General features: G+C 43.7%; 1 protein-coding gene across 1 annotated transcript in view; it reads right to left on the bottom strand.

Moving 5' to 3' along the window:
• Positions 1 to 11817: 11817 nt before the first annotated feature.
• PAPPA2 (pappalysin 2) overlaps positions 11818 to 23942 on the bottom strand; it is a 266866-nt gene continuing 254741 nt past the window's right edge. Inside the window, exons 21-22 of the mRNA XM_058540002.1 lie at positions 17253 to 17351; positions 11818 to 15126 (exon numbers count right to left, since the gene is read on the bottom strand). Of these exons, the coding sequence (XP_058395985.1) occupies positions 15052 to 15126; positions 17253 to 17351 (174 nt within the window). The 3' untranslated portion in view covers positions 11818 to 15051. The remainder of the gene's footprint in view (positions 15127 to 17252; positions 17352 to 23942) is intronic.

A 23942-nucleotide genomic window follows, 5' to 3' on the forward strand; every position in this document is an offset into this window, starting at 1 on the left:
TGGTAACGCATACATTTTTCAAAAGCCGACTACCTCTTTGTCCTCAGAGCCATTTCTCAACCTTCTGCTGCTCTACTCTGTGTCACAAAGAGCTGACTCTTGTAAGCTACATTTCTCAGACTCCCTTGTCAACAGGCTTCCAGCCCAGTGGGACCCTGGGAGGCACTGTGGAAGACTGGAGGACAGGAAGAGGAGGAAGCCAGGGTACTTCTCCCTCTCTCTGACTTGGATGGTGTCTCTAGCATCTCTTTTGTGACTCCAGCTGCCTATCTGGCCTCAGAATTCCTCCAGCAAATTCCCCCCATGCTTTTGGCTCCCTTCAGGTGGCTCCAACGCCTGAGTTTCACCAACATCTCATCTCCTCAAAGCAAGGGCTGCTTCTTGCTGCTGCTAATCTTTGAGCTGCCCCACGACTCTCTATGTGCCCTTTCTGTTATTCCAAAAGCTTACTAATTGGTTTCCCATTTTGAATTTCCTCTATAGGATTACCTAAAATGTGTTCTGCTTTCCTGATTGGGTCTTAACTAGTACATACTTCAAACTAAAAATTAGTACATATCACCTGGCATAGGAATTTTGTAACTCTTTAGGGTCTGAATGACATTCTGGAAGATGAAATTTTGATGCCAAAAGTAAAGAAATTTCCATGAACTCTGTGATTGGTTGCAGGGATTGCAAATAGGTTTCCACTTCAATGCTAAATTTGTTCAAGTGGTGGTGGTTGCCTGTGACTTGAAAAGGATTCTAAGGATGGATCTGTATTTGACCAGCAAGAGTGGTGAGCTCCATGATCAATGCCTGATATGGGTATAGAAATGGTGAATAGCAAGGTGGGTGCCATGCAGTTGTCTTCCCTAATTTATAGGAACAGAATAGACACAGCATATCTGAAATCAGGACTATCCAGGAAAACCTGTTAGGTATGCATCATATATTGTATGTAACTTATGATACATACAAAAATGAACACAGTTTCATTGTGCATTGATAATGGAAATAGAGTGAGAATGAAAAACACATTTCTGGGACATTCTGGCCCCATTACTACATCATCAATTTCACAGCATTTCATTTATGTTTTCTGAACCGTCATTTTCATTTCTAAATCTGTATTTTAAGATAGTCTGAATGGCATTAATTCGGTATCTTAGGTGGCATAAAGCAAAAGATCTCAAAGTCTCCATCTGTTTCTGCCACTTGAGCAGTGCCACAGTTAGGATGCAGTCAAGATTTTAACAGAGAGAATTTAGTATAGGAATTTGGTTAAAAGATAGTGGACGATCAAAAAAGCAAAAATATTTGAAACACTGAGATAACACAGAGGTATTAAAAATAACTGCAGGAAGCAGCCACTACTCTTGGGCTAGGAGAACAAAGGGAGGAGTTGGCTTAACAGAAAGTGGATTCCCTTGAGGAGGAGAGGCCGTTTGCCTAGAGCTGGAGCTTCCTTGTGGGCACATAATGAGGCTGGTTCTCCAGGCACACAAAGATAACAGACTGGGAGAACAGCTGCTGCCACGCCACTGGGGGATGAGGCTGACATGAACAGCAAGCAAAGAGGCAGGAGCCAGTCCCTTCTCTCTCCTTCTTCCTTTCAGTTTCCCTCTAGTGCCCGCTATAGACAAAACCTAACCTGGAACTGACTGACAAACAGGCACCCAAGTTTGCAGTGTTTCTACAGCAGCATCCCAAAGCAGAGTACAAAAGGGTGGGTTTGAGCTGAGAGTAGGTAGCTTACCAACTGGCACACGCAGTCTGGGGATTGAGTGAGCTGATGCTTCTGAAAGCACTTAGCATGACGCCTGAACACACCGAGGTAGTACTCAACAGTGTTGGTGCCCCCTGGCCCTCTTCAGTGTTCCTTAGACACTGAAGTGGAACCAAATGTGTCACTGATATTATCCTTTCCCAGTTTCTTTCTCTTGACAACATTGTGGGGTAGCAAGAAAACATGTTCCAAGTTCATATTATGCATTCTTTATTATGTGACAAAGATCCTTTCATATCTTTTAAATTGAATCTCCTCTAAGAGGTTGTACTATTTTATGGGAAATTTCTCTTGTTGTGGAAATGCTGTTGTTTTTTAATAACAAGTAGCCTATATTGATTGCTTCTTACATGCCAGGGGCATCATCTAAGCACTTTTACATGGCTTCTCTTGTCTAATTCTCCCAACAACCCTATGTACAGACACTGCTACGATTGACATTTTACAGATGAGGAAACTCAGACTTAGAGATCTTAAGCAACTTGCCCAAGGCCATACAACAGTAAGTATGGGAGCCAGGGTGTATCCTTTTTCCACTCTGTGATGCTGCCATGTGGCCCACTTAGATCACCTTCTCTTCACCCCTGGGACCTGGAATTTACATTAGGTCAACATAGTGAGTGAACTAAACTAACGGCAAAATTTGAAGTTTTTTTGTCCGTTTGTTGTTTTGCTTTGTGTTCTGATGGGGGGGCGCGCGTTTCTGGCATGCAATGAAACTGGCAAACAACACACAGCAATCTTTAAATGTCCAAGTCTTGCTGCCTCACCCCAGTCATCAGTATAGTACCAGCCCCTGCCCTTGAGAAGGCATGGCTGTGGAGCTGGGCCTAAGCACTTTCAAGGCTCCTGGTAATATCGGTTTATTGGCATACCTGGAAATGGAACTCTTCCCATCTCTGATCTCACTGAGTTTTGCTCTATACTGGTGTAAGAGTCAAGATGTAACCCTCATACCCCCCTTCTAGCCTGATCAGATTTTCAGACAGACTGTCCCAGCTACTCAGATGTCTATGCAGTCATAGAACAGAAGAGTTCTACCATACCCATTGATCTGTTGTGTCTATACCATGGTAACCCCTGAGCAAGGTCAGTCTAACGCACTTCAGACCTTCAGATCTTCCAAACAGTCTCGCTCTTGGGTATCAGACAGGGGAAGATGTTTTGATCCTCACTCTGTAGCCTCCACGTCCCTTGGCAACTAGGGAGGGATCTGAGGAGGCCCACAATAGAAGTGTTGGTGAGGGAGCTGACTGGAGTGGGGCAGGGAGGGGGTAGCAGAAAGAAAGGGTATTTGGTTGCCACGGCAATACCAGCAAACACTCAAAGGAGAGGGTGTGGCCCAGGACTTAACGAAGTGTCACTGGGTTTGAGCAGCAACTGGAATGTCTGAGTGTAACTGCATTCCTCCCTACAGAGCCTGCGGCCAGGCCACTAGCGAGGACTGCCTGAACCTCTCAGGAATGCTCAGGATGAAGAGACATGGCAAAGATGAGCAGGCCTCCCAGGTGTGGGTTTTCCTACCCCCAGCCACAGAATGGGGGCCTCCCAGAAGAAATTTGGAAAACTCCACAAAGAGCCAAAAGAGACTTGATCTACAAATTATTTTTTTCCCCAAAAAACTGAGCCTGACATTCTTCAGGGTATGAGCAGGCACTTTGAAAGTCCTTCCTTGCAAAAGTTCATTTTTGACTTTTCTTTTGCTGCCTGCCCTTCTCCAAGGTGGTATTCTCATTGTGGGGATGGAGCTGGGATCTCAAAACCCTTACAGTTTGAACAAACAGCAGAGAGATTTTTGGTGTGTATTAGCAACGGGAATGTGGGTGGCAGTGGGTTGAAGAGGCAAGTCTGGAAAGATGCTGGAACCAGGAGAGACAAGACCATGAAGATAGTGAAGGGGTGCGGTTGGCATGACATGAAGAGTGGATTTAGAGAGCACACAAAAGCCTGAGGTCCACGCAGGGTCTTGTGTCGGAAGCCCAATGGTTAGATGAGGCTTTCACTAGCAGGGAGAGTCATAGAAAACCTGATTAGAATGCAACAGTGAGGTCAACTGTTGACTAGTTATCCATGAGGAAGGAGGCCTGGAGCTCCCCCTAGAGCCTGGAAAACAGATATTGCCAGAATCTGACCTTGGCTGCACCTCTAGGTCTTGCCAGACTCAACTCTCCCCTTTTCCAGACTCAACTCTTTTCTGTCCTATTTCATCTTCCCCTAAACCTTAAACAGCTTAGGGGAAACTCTTTGCTAAAGTATAGCATGAATGGAAACTGGAAACAAGTGGTGAGATTTTAAGAATATCTGAAATGCTAATAGGGTGATATCGGGCACTTCATTGAAAAAGAAGGGAGGAAATTCATTCATTAATAAACATTTATTATTAACAGTTATTTATTGAGCTCCAGCTATGTTATGGGAAAGGAACTCACATGGAGCACTTTATGTACCAAGTGCTTTCAAGGGTTACTAATCTTACCCCATTGAATGCTCACAGCAATCCTGCAAATATATACTCATCTTTTAGGGCCTGTTTACAAATGGACCCTAAAAGACGCAGTCCTCTGCCCAAGGTCTCCCTGAGCTGGGAATCCACATTAGGTCCTGAGTCTGAAGTCTATACTCTCTGAACGAGCAAGCATGAATACATAAGCGCCTAGAATGTCCACCGAAGTTCACTCTAAGAGAGTCAAGGGTTGAAATACACAGATGCCTTGGTACCTCCAGGGCTTCATTTGTGTCTGGAGGGAAACTTGCTATTCTCCCCAAGCCACCACCATTGCCTGGGGCCCTTGTTACTTCACGAAGGTAAATTGTCTAACTTGAAATTACTATGGGTGGATACAGATGGCTCGTTAATGAGTACGCCACCCAGGCAGAGCCCAGGACATGCTCTGGCATGAGCATGACCCTCTACGATTGTGGGTAAATGACACTGTCTTGCTGATATCGTTTTCAAAAAAAAATTTTCCTTCCCTTAATATTTGGGATCAGGGTCACATTCTAACTATTTAATCTGGGGCTTCAAACTGGCACATGAAATGGCCTTAAATGAAATTATATTTAAAATATAGCCAAAGGGTCATGGAACACTTGATTTTGTGTAAGTGTGTATGTATGTATGTGCGTGTGTGTGTGTGTGTGTGTGTGTGTGTGTGTGTGAGAGAGAGAGAGAGAGAGAGGGAGAGAGAGGGAGAGAACACCAACCAGCCCATTAGAATAACTCGCATCCTAGGCCAGAAAGTGCCTGGAAACTCAAAAGCCAGCCAGTCACCATCCCCATTACTCTGTTTCCTCTTGGTCCCTCTGTGCCAGGAATACTTCTGTTTACTTCAGGTAGTAATACTTATAACAACTATTTATAAAGTGCCAGCTTCCTGGAAGGCACTTCACATTCATTATAGTAGATCTGCATAAAAAATCTTTAAGTTTGGAATTATCAATCCATTTTACAGATGGGAAAATTGAGTCTCAGGCCATTAAGTAACTTGCTCAAGATCACTCAGCTTCATCTCAGGTCAGGCTGTCTCTTAGATTCTCTATCTTGTTTATCAACAGTCTCTCCTTTTTCCAAATTCATGTGGACTATACATCTAAAACTGAAATGTGCACATCCATTAGCTGGGCTAAAGCATACCTCAACATAAAAGTGACTGACAGGGCCGGCCCTGTGGCTTAGCAGTTAAGTGCGCACGCTCCACTGCTGGCGGCCCGGGTTCGGATCCTGGGCGCACACCGACGCACCGCTTCTCCCGCCATGCTGAGGCCGCGTCCCACATACAGCAACTAGAAGGATGTGCAGCTGTGACATACAACTATCTACTGGGGCTTTGGGGGGAAAATAAATAAATGAAATTAAAAAAAAAAAAAAACAAACAAGGATGAATCTTAAAAAATTAAAAAAAAAAAAAAAAGTGACTGACAAACCCTGAATTCAATGGTCAACTTGAAAATGCATCATTTTGATGCTATGCACTCACAACCCACAGTCTTCCACGTCGGCCTTGTATTGCTATCACTTCTGGACTACTGTTGAAGAACCAGTCAAAGCACGAAGCTCCAGTGTCCAGAGGCTCACCCACTCACCCCAACCCCAAACACAACATCCTCTTTTCTTTTTGTTCTCACATCCATAAAAATCTGAGTCGAGATTCATTTCAGCAAATTTCAAGGTTTTACTCAGGTAGGGCACTGCAAAAGGCAGCGCCAGAGCCCCCAAACTGAGTAAGATAGTGTTTCCAGGGCCACCTTCTAGAGACATGATGTCTTGCCCAAGGCTGCCTGGTCCAAGGTGTGAATGTGGATAAAAATCCTACTTGTGTTACAGTTTCAAGCCATGGTCTCTGATGCTAGTTTGCTTTTACTCAGATGAAGGGGTGCTTTTTTCTACTTCTTACAAAAGGCATCAAATGGCCTAGTGGAGCCCTGAGTTCATCTGCCTTCAAAGAGTTTACAACTGAGTAGGAAGGAAAGACGAGAACACATCTAAGAAAACGTCAGTTGACTGGATTGATTATCCCAGGAGAGGACAATAAGGGGTCATGGACACAATAAATGTCATCAAACAGGGGGATGAAGAACAACTTCATGAAATTGAAGAATGAGAAAAGGGCCTGAGGAAATGAGCAGGTTCTTGGCAGGTGGAGATAGAGTGAAGGCAGTCCAGGGTAGGGAACAGCATAAGCAAAAGCAGGAGGTTCAGGGACTGGGGAGGTGCCCTCTTTGACAGGCAGAAGGAGCACTTGTTCAGAAGCAGTGGGAGGTCAGTGTGACAGGTTGGGTGTGCTGAGACTGGTTTGACCATTAAGGACATGCACAATCTGGGAACTCGTTTCTTTGAGTCACGGGTGACTCAACGTGAGCTATGCTTTCGGAGGAAGGATGAGGACTCCACGTGCCTGGTAGATCGAGGGGAAGAGGCAGGAGAAGGAACTTGTTTGGTGACGTTACCGTGGTCTGTTGAGGAGGTAATGGCAGCCCAAGCCAGGAGGAGAGCAGGGCAAAGGAAAAAGGATGATGGATGTGAGAGTTAGGAAGGAGACCCGAGGGATTATATGCAAGTATAGAGAAACTGGAGTGGGAAACGATTTCTAAAAGCCAGAGCCATTACCGTGGCTAAGGAGACCCTCTAGGACTCTCCTGATCCCCTGGACCTCTGCCTGCCTCACTCTGCTCCGGCTGCGCTGGCCTCAGTGCAGACACACTAAGCTCTCTCCCACCTCACACCTGCTGCTCCCTGTACTGGCTCATTCTTCCCCCAGGTAGTCACTGGGTTCACTCTCTCACTTCCTGCGCGGCTCCGAGAAGCACTCAGGGACCTTCCCTATATAAACCAGCACCTCCTCACCCCTGGCCACTCTCCACCCCAACCACGCCTTAGTTCTCTCTGCAGCATTCTCCACCAGTGGACATGTCTGTTTCCGGCTACAGTGTCTGTCTCCCCCAACTTCTCTCCAAGCTCCAGGAGGACAGAGCCTTTGTTTTGTTTACTGTATCCCTGGTACCCGGCAAAGGATAGGTGCTCAATAAATATTTATTGAATAGAACAATAATATCACCAGCTATATGGGTATTTTTTGCTTCACTAAAGTCAGAGAAGTCCAGATATAAATTGTATAGCCCTGGGAGATAGTGAGTTCCTTAATTGATTCGCCACTAGGCAGGACAAACTGTAGAAGGAAACTATAGTGAATAATTTGGTCTTTAGGAGACCCTTTCAAGCCTGAGAACCTACAAAACTACGTACTGTGTTTTATGTGTGTGGTTTCCTAGGAGAGGGAGTGTTCTCATATAGCAGAGTGGGTTAATGCACAGACTAGAGCCAGACTCCCGGGGTCCAAGTCTGGTTTGGCCACTTATCAGCTGTGCCACCTTGGGCCTCTGTGCGCTTCTCTGAATAATTCTCACGTCTCATTTTTGTTAAGTGTTTCACTGCTCCTCGGTCACCGTATGATTTCCCAAAGTTAAGGTCCCAGTGGTGACTCTGTTACCTTATCTGTTAAAAACTGCATAGGCTTTATGGAAACTATATGCCAGTGAGAGACATTTTTATTTGCTTTTTTATTTCTGGTTTGAGGTTTCTGGGTATATGAATTTGTGGATGATTTGTTAAATTTAAGTTTTTCTAAACTAGAATAATATAACCCAAATACCCAACTGAACATGATGTACCCTTACTTCAGCCATGAGACACAAGCAACACGATTTAAAAAGTTATGTCCAAAGCATATTTTAAAAGCAAATGTGATTGACAGATGTGTGTAATATTCTAGAACTGCACTGTCCAATGTGGTGGCCACTAGTTACCTGAGGCTATCTACATTTAAATTATTGGAATTAAATAAAACTTAAAATTCAGTTCTTCACTTGTACTAGTCACACTGCAAATGCTCAAGAGCAGCATGCAACTAGTGGCTACTACATTGGACAAGGAGATACAGAACATTTCCATCATTGTAGAAAATCGCATTTAACAGTACTCTTCTACAAACTGGATACACTCAGCAATTCAGTTATCTTTTGAAGAAATAACAATTATTCCACATAGCTAATGCAACTTTTCAGTATATTCCAAATTCTGGAACTTACCAACATTTTGCCACCTCCAAAAATTTCCCTTAGCCCACTTTATTTTTCTCAGTGTCTCAATGCTTTTACCACCGTTACCCTACAAATCCATTTTGCATTTCTCTGAATCAGTAGGCTAGGGTATCTTTTAACAGCCAAACCACACGGGATTCTCCTATCTGCTCCATCCTGAGAATATGATGATGATGGCACACATCTCAGACACCATCTAATGTCCAAGCATCATAGTGTTTGAGAATTTGAAGGATCTTTAAAAGCCATATAAGGGCTCCGTACCCTTCTCCACTGTCAAACTTCTTGAGAGAGTAGTCTCTACCCATCATTTCCATCAACCACCCCTTAACCTCTTCCTGTCTGACATTGCTCAGGCACTGTGCCAGGCATAGCCCTGCCAAGGTAGATATTTAGGAAACGGAGGCTCAGAGATGTTAAGTAACTAGATGACAGATCTAGCTAGTGGTGGAGTCAGAATTCAAATTCACATTTGTCAGGCTCAAGAGCTTGTGCTCCTTGCAGATCACCATGGTGCTGCCCATGGATTACAAGTCACTAATGCATCCTGTACATTGACCTTCCAGACTCAGGAAGATCCACTGACCAGGTCCAGACTTGGTCATCCCCGCCCCCAGCCTCCCTGCAGCAGGTCACCTAGCAAAGTAGAGAAGGTATGAGCAGCGTTGAGTTAATAAGCAATATTTCCCAGGGTGGAGACTACTTGGACATTTTAAGAAGCTGTAGGAACTCTCTTACAGGTCATTCTAAAGGTTACCGATTCACTAACAACAAAATCTTTCCTTGGAAGTCATCTGTGTTCTAACACAACTTGGCTTACTATTCAGAAAGCACTCAGAGCTACACATACTGAGCTGCCGTATGGCAACATTCTCTAACTTTGAGCCTTTTGTGTGATTTAAATACGTGACTCGTATGTGCATACACATTTTGAAAAAGGCAGCTGCCTTTTTAGATAGCAGTTATCTAATGCAGAGGAGAGGCAAATTGATACATGATTGGTAGTCATTAAAAAGTCAACACTCTCCTTTTAGTTATTTTTTTGCATTCAAATAAGTGACTTTTATGTGGATAGAGGAAGCTTGTCTATATTAAATTATCCTTAGAAGAAAATTTGATTTGAAGAACATTAGCAAATTGTAGTTACTCTGCACTATCTTTCAGGGCCTAGAAATATTTTTCTTATACTGATTTGGAATGTTAACCAGATTTGACTTGTAGATTCCTTTAAGAATGTACTCTGCCATTGTCGCACCAGTTCTTACTAACACTTGGCGATGTAACCTGAAGATCTAGCGGCAGGATAGAGAAAAAAACAAAGGGATCATCAACAAGGAGCTGAATGTAGCAAATCCACACACCTCACAGTATCTTGACCACCAGACTGGATACTGACCGGCAAATGTGCATTCAAGCCCAGGTAGGCTCAGATCATGGCAGACTTGAAAATGATCATTATTCTCTACCGTAGTCTTACCTTGTTCCAGACCCAAATACCCAAGGCACATGCAGAAAGTTTTATGGGCGTGGATGTATTTTATGAGATATAAGATTCTCATCACCACCTCTTTTTTCTGAGCCAACCATTGGGCAACCTGAAATGTTAGGGGTCCAGAATCAGTGGTCTTCCTGGGGTGACATAAAAAGAGATGCCCTGGAGCTATTTATAAGTGGAAAATTTTCTCATTACCCTCCTCCCCATCCTGAGCCCCTCATCATCTGGTGGCCTGAATCTAAGACTAGTGAGTCTCTCAGCTGACAGGTGACTCATCATGTCATTTAAGTTTGTCAGTCAATAGAAACCAGAGCTCCAAAGTCTCTCTCCAGGGCTCTCCCTGGGGAAGCTATTAGGGAGAAGGCAGCCTTGCCAGATGTCTCAGTCCAGCTGGCCTAACTGGCATGTGCAGGGGCATCTGCTTATACTCAGGGCCTGGCACGAGCAGAAGGCCCTGGAAGGGTGCTCTAGAAGGTTTGCTCTTAGTTCTTACCATCAGCTACTAAAAAAGCGACAGGGAAACCAGTAAACACCTTGAAATATGAACAGGTAAAAAGACACTTAACTTTCTCATTTCAACTGGGTGGGGGGTTCACTCTGGGCCTAGTGGGCAGAATATCGTGTAGTGGAAAGTACATCCCATTTGGGGACAGAAAACTTGGATTCTCATCCCGACCTGCACTTAGTTATCTGAACTTAATTCAATAACCTTTCTGATACTCAGTTTCTTCATCTGTAAAATGGAAACAAAAATGTTCTGTTTAACCCACGGGTAGCAATAAAGCATATGAAAGCACTTTGTAAACCATGAAGAAAATGTCAGACAATATATTTTTACTCTCAAATGTTTATTTCTAGTCACAAGCCTCTCTCTCACGTTCCAAGCTCACATTTCTAACTTATCTATCCCACAGACCTTCCCAAATGGCTCCCCGTGTGCTGAGATAACTACCCAGCCCTTCAGGCAGCCAGGTGGGGCCTGGCACGGCCAGAGGCCTTGGCACACTGCCCCCAGCTGCAGAGGCCTCCTCCAGGGTGCTTAACACTGCTTTACATGAAATGTCCAACCAGTTCCCTATCTGGCCCTAAAACCAACTTTATCAATAAGCAAATACATGCTCTTTTTTCAAAAGCTTGCTCCTCCTGGCCTCCCTTTCCTGTCATGATAATCCTTGTGGGTGTGTAGGCTTAATGCAGAGGCATCCCCTCTGACAGTTCTCTTCCTTTTCCCTATCCTATTAACTATCATTTTTCTTTTCCCTCTTACTTTTTGGTGTCTCACAGAACCAGGCCTGAACCTAATTCCAGGCATGCGACCTTAAAGAACTTTCTTCACCACACTGACACTTGGTGTCCACATCTGTGAAATGAGAATATGGAAATTGGAAATGCATTGTGAGAGTTAAATAAGACTATGTTTGCCAAATGCATGGCATGTTAGCTGAGTTCTACCTTCTAGCTAAGCTGGATGCCCCAGTGATGTCCAAAATCGCCCAGCCTTTTCCCATTCCTACCTCCATATCGTCAGCCCTGTTCTTCACTTTGCCTGGACTCTCCTCTCCCTCTTTCCCATTTCTGCCTACCAAGCTCATATGCATCCTTCACGGACCATCCTTTAAATGCTACCTACCTTTGGCACCCAGGAGTAACTCTTACTTCCTCTGAACTGTAAATGATTCTTGCACTTTATTTCACAACTCATGAGGCACTTGACATTACTACTGTGTACTCTGTTTTTGTATATGTCATCTCTCCTCACGAACTTTCATGTTTATCTCCCTTACTCATACCATTTACTTAATAAATAGTGTTTAAGTGCCTGAAAGGAATGATCGATCAATCAATGAATCAATGATGGATGTCTGGACCTGGCACAAGCAAATGGAAAGTGATTTGGAAGTGAAAAAATGATTTAAACAAAGAATAAAACACCAAAGACACTTAGTATTTTGTGTGCTGATTTTTTAATGAACATCTTTTAATCTTACAAAATCACTGGCTGTAGCTGTTTTACATTACAATACAGTAGATCAGCTCCTTTCACCGTGTTCCCAATCAAGCCATCCCCTTGGGGTGCTAACTGACGCACTCAATAGTGATCTCACAGAGTAGAGGAAGTGCCAAGTCCAATGCCTTGTCATGGAGGGAAGGAAAGGAGAGAACCAAGAGGAGCTCTTTACTTTTGACATACAAGTTTGCCAGCTGCCCATTCTCCTCACTCTGTCCTCTCATCTCTCTGGTTGGAGGCTGTCACGCTAATCATCAGAGTCAGCTAGCCATGGGCAACCAGGGCACCAGAGCCGTAGTTACTAAGAAAAAGAGGATGCAGAGAGGTGATTTGGGAACAAAGAAACAGAAGAGCCTCTGGGAGAGGCCCTCCGTGACCCCATGGATGGGTAAGAGCAGCAGAACACAGACCACCACACGGAGCAAGCGTGAGCTGATATCCACTGGGGATCTGTAACCATGGTGTGTCAATCCTTCAACTTGATTAGTGACCTGAGGCGCTCACAACACTAGGCCCCAGGGACAAGGGCTGGAAGAACCTGCTGTCTCTGAATGGCCAGAGCTGACTAAGGCTGGGCAGCCTACAGCCTGAGGGGCTTTCCACACACCACAGGAACTGTGCTCTTGCCTTCCCAGGGCAGTGGTGAATTGCAGAGGCTGCCAACGCAGAATGAAATATTTTTACATGAAGTATGAAAGAGCAATGTTCTCACTGTTACCCCTGTGGAGAGACTGAGCACAGACCCACACTGGCATGAACCACAGGCTCCGCATTCTTGTGGGGGCTGTAGCCTTCTTGAGCTGGGCAATGCCCAGGATAACTCGTCCGTGGCCCCAATCTCAGACGGGGCAGGATTCCCCTACACAGACCTGGACACACTTCCAGGAAATGGGATACTTTCCCCAAGAAAACAACTATACAACTCTTTTTTTTCACGGAGAATCTAAACTTTTCCACTCTCCTTTCCACATTGAAGCCTATCAGAATCCCAGAAATAAATATTTATTCTCTTCTTAGGGGCAATAAATGTGAATGCAGATAACGAACAGTAGGTAGCCAGGCTATCCTTTCCCTTATGGCTAGAAATATAGAGGACAAGAGTGTTTTGGGATGGGCAAACTCTGCTCTTTCCTTTCTCCAATGATTCTGCTACTTCATTTCATATCCCCACAGATAAATATGTGTATATCCTCTTCTCCTTTTTATTCCATTCCAGAATATCGTTCTTTCCTACATGAAGTCTGGCTCAAGAGAGTGGTGGGTAATATTTCCTCCTCCTATTTGCAGGGCCATTGCTTCAGTGTTGATGGGAACAGCAGAAAACCTGTGGTCAGAGCCAGAGAGCAGACGATCCAGAGAGACCAAAGCTGCTCTCTCGTTTTCGTCTGCTCTTCACTTCCACCAGAGAAGAAGCTTTGAGGGAGGCAAGCCGCCAACCCTTCCTGAGATGACAAACTGGGGTGTTGAACAAGAAATTAGCTCATTACTCTCTTTCCCCAAGACCTAATACAGAAATCATTACCAAAGCACAACTGCAACAGACCACAGGCACAAAGAGAAAGCCTCGGACATAAACGGAGGCAGTTAACGTGGTCATTTCACAGACAGTCCATCTATTGAACGAGAAGAGATAATGACAACAAAATGGACCCTAAATGGCTGAAATTTTTCTCTCTCCCCACAGAGTGTCACCCTTGCTCCATGTGTTTCCAGAGCTTGCTCAAATCAAAATCTCTGGGTCACAGATTGGATACATCGCACTTGAATAGAATTTGCCTCAGATTCTGCATGGTTCAAAGGATCCCCCTTGGTCTGCTTTGGAGACTTGCAACAAGGCCGAGTCTCTCCTTGACTCATTTCATCCTCCTGCCCTGGGCTCTGATTTACCCCTGACCTCTCCCCTCTCTATGGCCTCCCTTGGCTCCTCCATCCTTGCCTGTACTTGCATCTCTTATCTCCTCCCACCTTTCTCCTATGTCATTTCCATAACATATTTTTTCCCCAGAAAATCAACAATCGGTCCTGTGGCTGTGAATGATGATCAGGCTTGGGGACTCAGAAGGAGTGAGACCACAGGCCAAGTATGAGGAATGCGTGAGTTCCTGTAATCCTGGTGATCAGAGAATGAGCCCTAATACTAACTTGTTGACTGACGGATAGGCTGAGAGCCACACTTGGAGCAGGTACATATGGAAGTGTAGAAAGTCCCAGGTCTCACCACCTCCAACTAACAGTTCTGAGAAGTGAATATATTCTTTTTGGATGGATACTCAAGAACCAAAGTCTAGTTCTCCTGGACCCATCACCAGTAGGTAGTCCCACCCAACTTCTCATGCCTCTTAGTGTTGTCATTGCAACGCCCCATCTCCTCAAAGTGGGCCCAGCTCCAAGCTCACAAAAAGATGATTAGCTGACATGTTAGCCTCAAGAACTCCATCTAATCTCTCTCTCCTTCTCCAATTCCCTCTCAACCTGCCAATTCCTATCAATAGAAAGATGGCAGAAGAACTTATCTTTCTATCCTCAAACCCCCAGCATTCATTTTGGACGTGAACTTCACAGCAGCATGTGTGGAACAATGGATAATTTTTAGCTTAGTAGACAGCAAAAAATATAATATATATATTTATATAATTATGTTTAAATACTTATAAAGAATTAATAACTAACCTCATTATTACTACAGAAGACTACACAAAAGAAAGGGAGAGAGCCAGTTTAGAGTAGACGAGCCCTGAAAGATGGCAATCCATTCAAAATGGGTATTAACAGAGTGTCCCTGGCAACTTCTGTTCTACTATTTTGGTATTGGTTTACAAGTTAGGTGGGGCTGAACAGTTGGCAGAGTGGGGAGTAGGGGAGTAGGGCAAGAGTTGAGGATGGGGTTGGATAGAATATAAATGAGGGAGGAGGATCCTTGTATATCTATCATATTTCTTCTTCCACTTTTAAGCAACTGCCTCTTGGAAGAAACTTTTGCCTATGATTCTTCCCTATTTGGGCTACTTGATGCAATCACTGGCACCTATAAACATCCTCTTGCATTTCTTATAGATCCTTCGCATTCTTCCTCCTTTCCTCATTTCATGGTCTTTCTTCTTCATTCACCTTTTGTTTCCTTTTGGGGAAGCCTCTCTTTCTTACTGCCTCCAGGGCAGTGGAAGGAGGAGCTGGATCCCACAGTTACTGATTTTCTTCAGCCTTGGGGTCTCGGCAGGTGCATTCATCCAGGTCACAGTCAGCAGCAAATGGAATGACCTAGGGGAAATCAAAGAGAAGTTGAAATAACTGATTTTCGTGCCAAGCTTCACACTTTTCAGCCAGCTTTCACTTTTCTCCCTTGGTCCCAGAGGAAGTGTGGGATTATGTGTTAATATCACAGAAGTGAAATTAATACTCAGTACTTTCACTTACACACCATGTCTCCTTAGGGATCCTTGCTTCACTTTCTTTATATATAAAGTTAGAGGACAACAGTAACTGCCCCAGAGAGTGTTAGTGTGGTTTAAATAAGAGGACAGATATGAAACACATTTCCAGGCACCTATAACACCTGTTACTACTACTTCTAATACTACCGCTAATGTCTAAAACTATTGCTGTTAATGTTTTTGCTGCTATTATCATCTTCACAAAAATCCCTGTAAAGTAAGTAAAATGAATGTTAGCATTTTCTTTTTTCAGGAAAGGCCAAGAGAAGTTGGGTGACTTAACTCAAGGTCACGACATTACTATCCGGAAAACCAAGACTCTATAGCCTAGCTTTATGACTCTTACTTACTCTTTGGTGTTCTTGGGGCCATAGGATCATCTCTGCCACCTTCATAAGCATGAGGTTTTTCCCTTCTTGAACCCAGGATATATACTTTGGCTTGGTGAAACAATGCATCTCTCTACCCATTGTTTGTGGCTGGATTGCCTTCCTGCTATGTAAGTATCCCTCTTCCATGCTAGAGATGGTCCAGCAAAAGTTCTTGCTTGTACTGCTACCAACAGATAAACACACTTTTTGAATGTCCCTAACTAGCTTCAGAGAGAACCAGGCATTTGGGAGAAATGCTGTAAAAATGGCAGACATTCTACCCTTTGGGCGTGGACAATCAAATGAGATAAAAATATATAGGCATATCATTTAGTGGTCCAAGTGCACTGGAGAGACGGGCTTGGTGATTGGGCAAGAGGGCTGGAGAATGGGTGGTGCTGTTTGGGGAAACTTCCCAGCATATCTTCACATACGAAGTAAAATGTGACTTAGGAGTCAATGGGGGTGGGGTGGGGTGAAGTGCCTTTTCAATCCTGATTCTGGTGTATGCTGGCCGCAGGCACTGAAATCCATTAAAGACAAACCCTAGATTTGCTGAGTGTGAGATGGAGATGGGGAGAGAACTGCCTGCTTGTTTCCAAAGTGGTCCTGTCTTCCTGCGTAGAGATGGGATCCCTGACCAGTTACTTTCTGCAAGTGAGGATAGGAACTAGTTGGCATGATTTCTGACCTGTAATCCAAGCTTTTTATCTGTTTCTCTTGGTTTGGAATTTATGGGTTTTCAGAGCGAAAGAGGGCCAAATTGAACAGTGATACAATGAGCCCCTGAGCGCTCTGCATTAAATAAATTAATTCACATAAGTGGTGAAAATAGTGCCCAGCACATAGCTAGCATTCAGTAAATATTAGCCATTAGGAGCTGCAGTATTCAGCTCTGCATAGAGGTGATCATGCAGGTGTGACTTTATTGTGGAGACATGTACAAGGAAGGAAATACTCTCTCTTGCATATTTCTGATTCTATATATTGGCCAAAAGCATCATGTATCTTTGCAGCACTTGGTTTTTTATCCATATTATTGCAAAATTTCAGCCTATTCAATTTTACAGGCTTAGCTTGAGCATATCTGCCCAGTTTAAGAGAGCCCAGTCCAGAGAGTGCTCCAGGTAGCTTGTGGTGGCCACTCAACATATACTTGCAATATGCTTATAATACACTTTATAGGATTATTAATTTAATTATGAAGATGAATAATAACTAGATATCAATTCATTGGCAAGCCTGCCTCCCGAAAGGGTGGAGGCCATTATTCCCTGCCTACAGAAATGTTTCCTGGACAATGATGAGCAGATGTGAGTCTCTGAGTAGCAAAAGCCATGGCTTTTCTGAAGGAGTTACAGGATTGACAATTAAAGAATTAGTGTTTTCTAACAACCTATCCTAAAATCACTATCCTTAATCCTGTCGCTGTAGAAGCTCCAATGTTGGTTCATTATAATCCCCTCCTCTTGACTGTTGAATAAAAATCAATAATGATACACCATGAAGGAGAGCTAGCCAAAGCACCTGCCTTCACTCCTGGAGCTGCTGCCCTCTCCCCACTCCCAGGCGCCTCGCTTACCTTCTTGGAGGAGAGTGTGGAGGAGCAGCAGTCTCCCCCATCGTAGCGGCAGTAGGCCCGGTTGTTGATAGTGTCACACCAACCATCCGCCTGGAAAGGCTGGCAAAGAGGTGGGAGGTCAGTGTCTAGGCTCGGCTTCACTGGGCTTTGCCCTACTCTCCCACTCATCCCTATGCCCAACACAAACCATGGGACTCAAGAGATATTAAGAGAGAGCACCCAAGGGGCAGGACACAAACTGACCTAACATTTGCAAGAAGTTGACGTCTCAAGGTAAGACCATGGGACCAAAGGAATCGTCAAATTTCACCTGTAGCACCTGCTGCTGGCCTACTCTAGGGTCCAGAATGGTTCATTTCAACTCCTTGATCAATTTTTTTGCTTTCTTGTGACAACAGTTATATTATTTATATTATTATAAATATTATTTATATTATGTAGATTAACAAAATAGTCTCACACATTTTAACTCTGTTGATCATCAGGAAAAGCCTGTGTATCAGGAAAGGTTGGCTTTAAAAGTCCCGTTTTATCAGTGAGTAAATGGAGATGCATAGAGATGACAAAAATTGCCCCAGGTCACATAGCTAGAGTCAAGAAGAGCTTGGGATGAGAAGTCATGCATCTTGACTCTTTGCTGCTTCTCACAGATGAAGGACCATAATATCCATCCCTTCTCCTGGTCCTTGTACTTAGAGACCCTAGTAGTCATAGTCTTGGGGTGCAATGAAGACTCAAATGGTGTCTGTCCAGAGTGCAGTGGTCCTAGAGTTGGAAGCACCAGTGCTGGGTCAGAAAGAGTTCCACATGCACAGCTACCTCACGCACAGCAGCTAGACACAGAATTAGAGCAGAGAAAGCAGAACTGTTTCCATCCACTCCTGTTATTGCTGCAAGTTAACAAGAAGCAAAACGGGAAAGGGGCCCAGGCCAAACCAGAGTTAATGGAGTGTTTCACCCCAAAAGGGAATGCATGATAAGAACAGCAGCAAGTGTCTAAAACATAGCTCAGCAGCCCAATGCACTGTTTCTCTAGAACCACGCCTGGAGGGAGACAGTGTCCCCAGCATCCTGTAGGGCACACCAGCTAGCCCACCTACTCAATCACACTGGTTGCTCCCCATCCTGAGTAGATGCCCAGCTGCGAAGCTGCAGGAAACATCTTGTGGTCAAACTCTTTGGGCCACAAGACAGTAGACTCCTGAGTTCTGAGGCCACCTTCCAGTTCACATGTTCAAATCACTTTCTCTCCCCCCACCCTCCTTAAATGTCAACTGTTCCCTATTTCACTATGCTTTGATGAGATAGATCACTAAACTGAAAAATGGACATTAAATAATTTTCAGCAATTGAGTTACATCAGAACGAGCTCATCCAAGTTATTACTTCAATGTTTTGATTTATTCTATGGGGTCCTGAGGTCATTTGAACATCATTCCAGATGTATACCAGTTTGCCAACCACTGAAAACTGCTACTTGTGGGGTGGAACTCAACAGCTGTCGCACAGCTGCACAGCAATATCAGTTGAGAGCAGTGAGTGAAAATGAATTGTGTTTTCAACATGGGCTTCACTGGGATAAAAGACAAAGATTCTGAGATGAGCGTTTGTCTTTAACACCAGAGCCAGTTACTCTGGCTTCGGAGAACTTGGAACAGCTATGTAATCAGAACTTGCGTCCACAATTGCAGCCAAATAATAGGAGTCAAAACACAACTAGCTGCATCCTTAACACCTATAGATGCTCTTGAGTCCTCCCAGGAGGACCAGATACATTTACTGAGATTCCCTCAGAGTTTTCTTTTTCAAGTTTTTGGAGTATATTTTCCTTTTCTAACACTGCATCTGTTACTTTTCCTCCAACCCTGACTGACTCATTGGCAAAATTTAATCTGTTCCTTCTTTCTTTTTCATGTAATTGTCTATAAAAATCCAAAGAGCACCCAAAATACTTTTCCTTCATATAAAAGTATGGTCTTCAGTATGGAAGATTAAAAGCAGATCTAAAGATCTTCGTTTTCATAAGAACAACTTAAACATCTGAATGGATTAATAAAGGATCCTGGGGAATCTTTCTTTCCAAAATCTTCCCTAAGGATGGCTTCTCATCTCAAGAACATTAGGGAAGATATGTTGAAAAGAGCAGAAATAGTCTAGGTGACCTTCTCTAGGTCCCACTGGACTTCTATTGCTATAGCCTGGACATGATTTCTAGAAGCTGTTTATTTTCTGCTCTTAAAGGGTCATCTGGGAAGAGAAGGGAATTTATAAAAAAGAGCAGAAATACAGAGAAAAGGTTGGAAAGACTCAAGTATTTAATTTACTATATACCTATTAGAATTAATTGCTCCTCCCCCAACCTGCCAAAAACAACTACTCCACCCTAAACAAACAGAGTCTCCTATGGCAACATGTGCCTGGGAAGCTTGACAGCATGAGTCCAAAGTTACAATGGAAAAAATAGGAAGGGAAAAATGACTAATTGATCCAGAGTTTTTAAAGCATCTGAAGACTGGGGGTAGACTAGGAGATCTAAATCTTAATAATGGAAAGGTGTCATACTTCAGACATCACTCCCCCCACCACAGGAGACTTCCCCAGTCTCCTGGGGAGGGTACAAAGCTTGGTTTCTCTGTACAATGTGTGTATAGGGGCATTTTTCATACCCAGACATACACCTCATTTATCCCGTTACATTAGAAAATGAAGAGTTCCACATAAGTGAATTCTTCAAACACCTGAAGCTTATTCCTTTAGGAGCCACTTTTTTATTTTCATTTTCATTTTAACCATTTTGAGAAAAGAAAAACCTTTATAAAATTCCTGTTTCCCTGTCTTTTAATAACTTATAGACTACAAAGTCATCCACATGAAGATTTTTTATTTTCACTTACAGGGAAGCTCTCTGCATTGGGCTATTTACCCCTTCACCACATGAGCCTACACACACACACACACACACACACACACACACACACACGAGCCTACACACACATTTATACACACACACACATTTATACACACACACACACGAGCGCCCCCCTCCCCGACTCATGCGCCAACCTTCTCAGAATTATACCTAAAGTGAATACCTAAATCTGAGAGACAGGCTGGGGTGCTCTTCTTATGACGTATGAATTTGATAATACCTATTTTAGTTGTTATAGAAAGGCTTTTCTTGCCAGCTAGCTGTACTTCATCCAGGCAGATGAGGTGAACATATAAACGGCTGTGCGTAATTGATGACACACGAAGAGGAAGGGCTGTATACCCAACCTATACGACTTTGGAAACTTCTCAAAAGTAAATGTAATTTCTCCTTTATATTATATTATCTAGCGATATTTTCTGTTTAAGGTTGTTCTGAGGAGTCAGGCATGGGGATGGTGGCCCTGTCTGTTGTCTATGGATGTAGTCATTCATTCAATCGCTTAGTACTCTTTATCCCACACCCACATGTGCCAAGCATTGTTAGAGGGATGCAGAGAGAAATAAAACATGGCTCCAACCCTCGAGAGAACTCACCACAAGCAATTATTGCTAATAATGATGAGTGTTAGCATAGAGATGTGGACAGGACAGAAGTACCTAATCCAGATTTGGGGGCAGGGGGCAGAAATATGCATGAGCTATCAGGGGCTGGCTCAGCTATATCTAACACCTGAGGAGTAGAGCTTAGGACTGGATGATTCAGAGGGCAAGAGGAGCCTGAAAAAACTGTGTAGAGGAAGAAAAGGGTGAAAATAGAGAGGTGAGTGGTCCCACACTGCTATCATAGGGCACTCTCAGGAAGAAGTCCATAAACTTTGACTGACTGGCTGATAATACCTCTATTACTTGAATTAAATGAAGCACATTTTTCTTCTACAGCTTGCGACAGAACTCATGACCACAATGATGTTTTAGAAAGGTTAGTTTTGGACTTTAGACCTTCTGCTCTGCTAATCTACAGGTTGGGATCTCAGCCAAAAGTGACTATGTCCCTATAGGTATGGCATGGGGCACAATCCTGATTTATCATCCCAAAGAGTGTTTTAGACCAGGAGACGCTAATCACATTTTTGCCTAATGCCTAATAATATTTTCTTTCTCCCACAGCATTGCCCATCAAAACCTTCTAGTTACGTGAATGACAAATCAGACCTACATCCATTTCTTCATATTGGTTAGGCTGCATCAGGCCCAAAAAAAGCGCTTTTCCAAGCGCTTTTCCACGGTGGCACTACGCCCAGTGGAGTCCTTGCAGCAGATGGAAGCTCTGTGTAAATGTGTACAAGTATGTGCACCAATTTTCTCTAGCTCTCCAATGAATGGTAACCTCCAGCCTGATTCTCATTCTCCTTTCATCCCCCCCACGGATTTGCCTACTGTGTCCACACTCCCTGGGCCTCACTGCAAGGGTTCCCTTAGAATCTCACAGGCAAAACTTGGGAGGCCTTTGAAGCCCCTCAGGGACCCTTGATGACCATAATGCTACTTGATTTTTTTTTAAAAGACCATAGATATATGAAATTCTAAGTCTGGAAGGAGCTTTGAAGACTATTTAGTACAAAACTCTCCTTTTACAAATGATGAAATAGAGCCTTAAAAAGGTGAAATATCTTGTTTACAAGGTTAGTTAGTAGCAATCCTGGGAACAGAGCCCAGATTTCTTAATTCTTGATCTGATGTTCTTTTTACTATACCATGCTACCATTCTCTAATGATTTCACTAATCTTTTAATTTATGGGGAATGCAAGGTAACTTAAGTTCCTCTGGCACCTCTATAAAAGGGGCCTAGGTGCAGGGGCATTAATAATGAAGTGAACCCAACACTCCAACAGAGAAACAAAAAAAAAAACGGTCTGATATATAATGTCAATTCCCTTGCACCCCCCACATCTTCTTCTCTTCTCAGCTGTGGGTCAAAATTTGTCCCAAACAAGCTACCTGGCACCATAGCTCCTTCTGGTCTTGGGGCTTGGTTGGCCCATATGTCCCTGGAGGTTGATTGCCCCAGGAGGAAGCAGCACTATGCTCCCATCCCATCAGCAGACGCCTGAAACCCTGAAACATTTATTTCTGGGCCCCAGAGTGCTAAAGCCAGGCATTTTTCTGCTCACTAAAGTCATCTGAGGAAAGGAGGGAATGGAGTTGTTCCACGCCCCCAGTGTTCACCCCTTGGGGTGGGAGGGTGCCAAAGATCTCACATCTGTGGGTTTGCGATAATCTTCCTAGAAAATGTGAAATTAACATAGACAGCTACCCTGAGATAGATCGTACAGGAAGAGTTTCTTAGATAAACCTTCTCTGGAAAATCTCATCTGGCTTCCTGGTCCCCAAGAGTTCTCCCTGCTCCTGTGCTACTGTGGTATATTTTATCCATATATGTATTGTAGGACTTAACATTCTGAATGTAACATCAAGGGCTCAGAGTGTAATCATCTTTGTAGTCTCAGCTACTAGTTCAGTGTCTGACACTCAGTAGGTTCTCAACAAATAAATAAACATGATGGTGGCTAACTACATTTCCTTAGCATGCTTTATGACCAGATCCCTCCTTTTCATGATTCCTCTCCTCCTAGGGGCAGAGTATTGATATACATTTATTTCTGAGTGTGAGGAGAGAGTAGAATATACCCTCTGAAAGTTCTCTTTCTATAAACAATCTAAAAGTGTCGGATAAAATTAACAATATCTTCTCAGTTCCACAGCTGGGATAATAAGAAAAGAAAGGAAAGGGCCAGAAGCCAAAAACAAAAAGAAACTGAAAACTAGAGCAGAAAGAAGGCCGTGAAACCATAGCTGTCCTAGGAATGTTTGCAAATATCTTTAATCAAGTGATTGGGTTTTAACAGCTGATAGGGAATAGAGGCCTAGGTCTTGGGCCTTTGCAAGGTGGAGAACTTTCAAGTGAGTCTTTTCGTATTTTAATAAGATGATTATGTTTGCAAGGACTAAAATAGAATGATATAGTCATATGGCACAGGTAGCTCAGCTCACTTGGAACCAAGAGATTTGCTCCTTCCTACCAGCCCGGCAGTCTACATGACTCAAATCCAGGCCTTGGCAAAGTTACTAATCACTAAGATATTAAGGACCTGCTGTGTTACCAGCCACCAGTTGAAACTGCAAAGAATACCTCCTTGAAGGCCAAGGGTCTACACTGCAAATAACAGATAGGCAAGATATAATTGAAAGAAAAGCAGTGAAGACACACATTCTATTGGATGGGCAGAGGGAAACAGCCCCGTTTGGTGGCCCTGAGAGAGAGATTAGGACTTGGAGTCTAGTGTAGTGTCTATTGTGCTTTACTGGTCTATGTGAGATCATATAGCTTCTGTGTAGGGCTTCAAACCTCTGCCTGTGCAATCTACCAGACCCTCAGAAAAGGAAAAGCAAATGTGTACCCCTACAAGGTCTGAAAAAGAAGCCTGATTATAACCAGCTTATCTATATCTGACACCAAAACCAAAGCATAGTCTTAGAATGGAAATAATCAAGTAGTGCAAAAAAACTGATCTCTTCTGAGAGAAATAGTTGGGATAAATGGAGATAGAAAAAGAAAAGCACGGGGCCAGGCCGGTGGCCTAGCGGTTAAGTTGGAATGCTCTGCTTCTGCGGCCCCTGGTTCGCCGGTTCGGATCCTGGGTGCGGACCTGCTCACCGCTCATCAAGCCATGCTGAGGCGGCGTCCCACATAGAAGAGC

The sequence above is a fragment of the Diceros bicornis genome, chromosome 4 (assembly GCF_020826845.1).
Source record: "Diceros bicornis minor isolate mBicDic1 chromosome 4, mDicBic1.mat.cur, whole genome shotgun sequence".
NCBI lineage: Eukaryota > Metazoa > Chordata > Mammalia > Perissodactyla > Rhinocerotidae > Diceros > Diceros bicornis.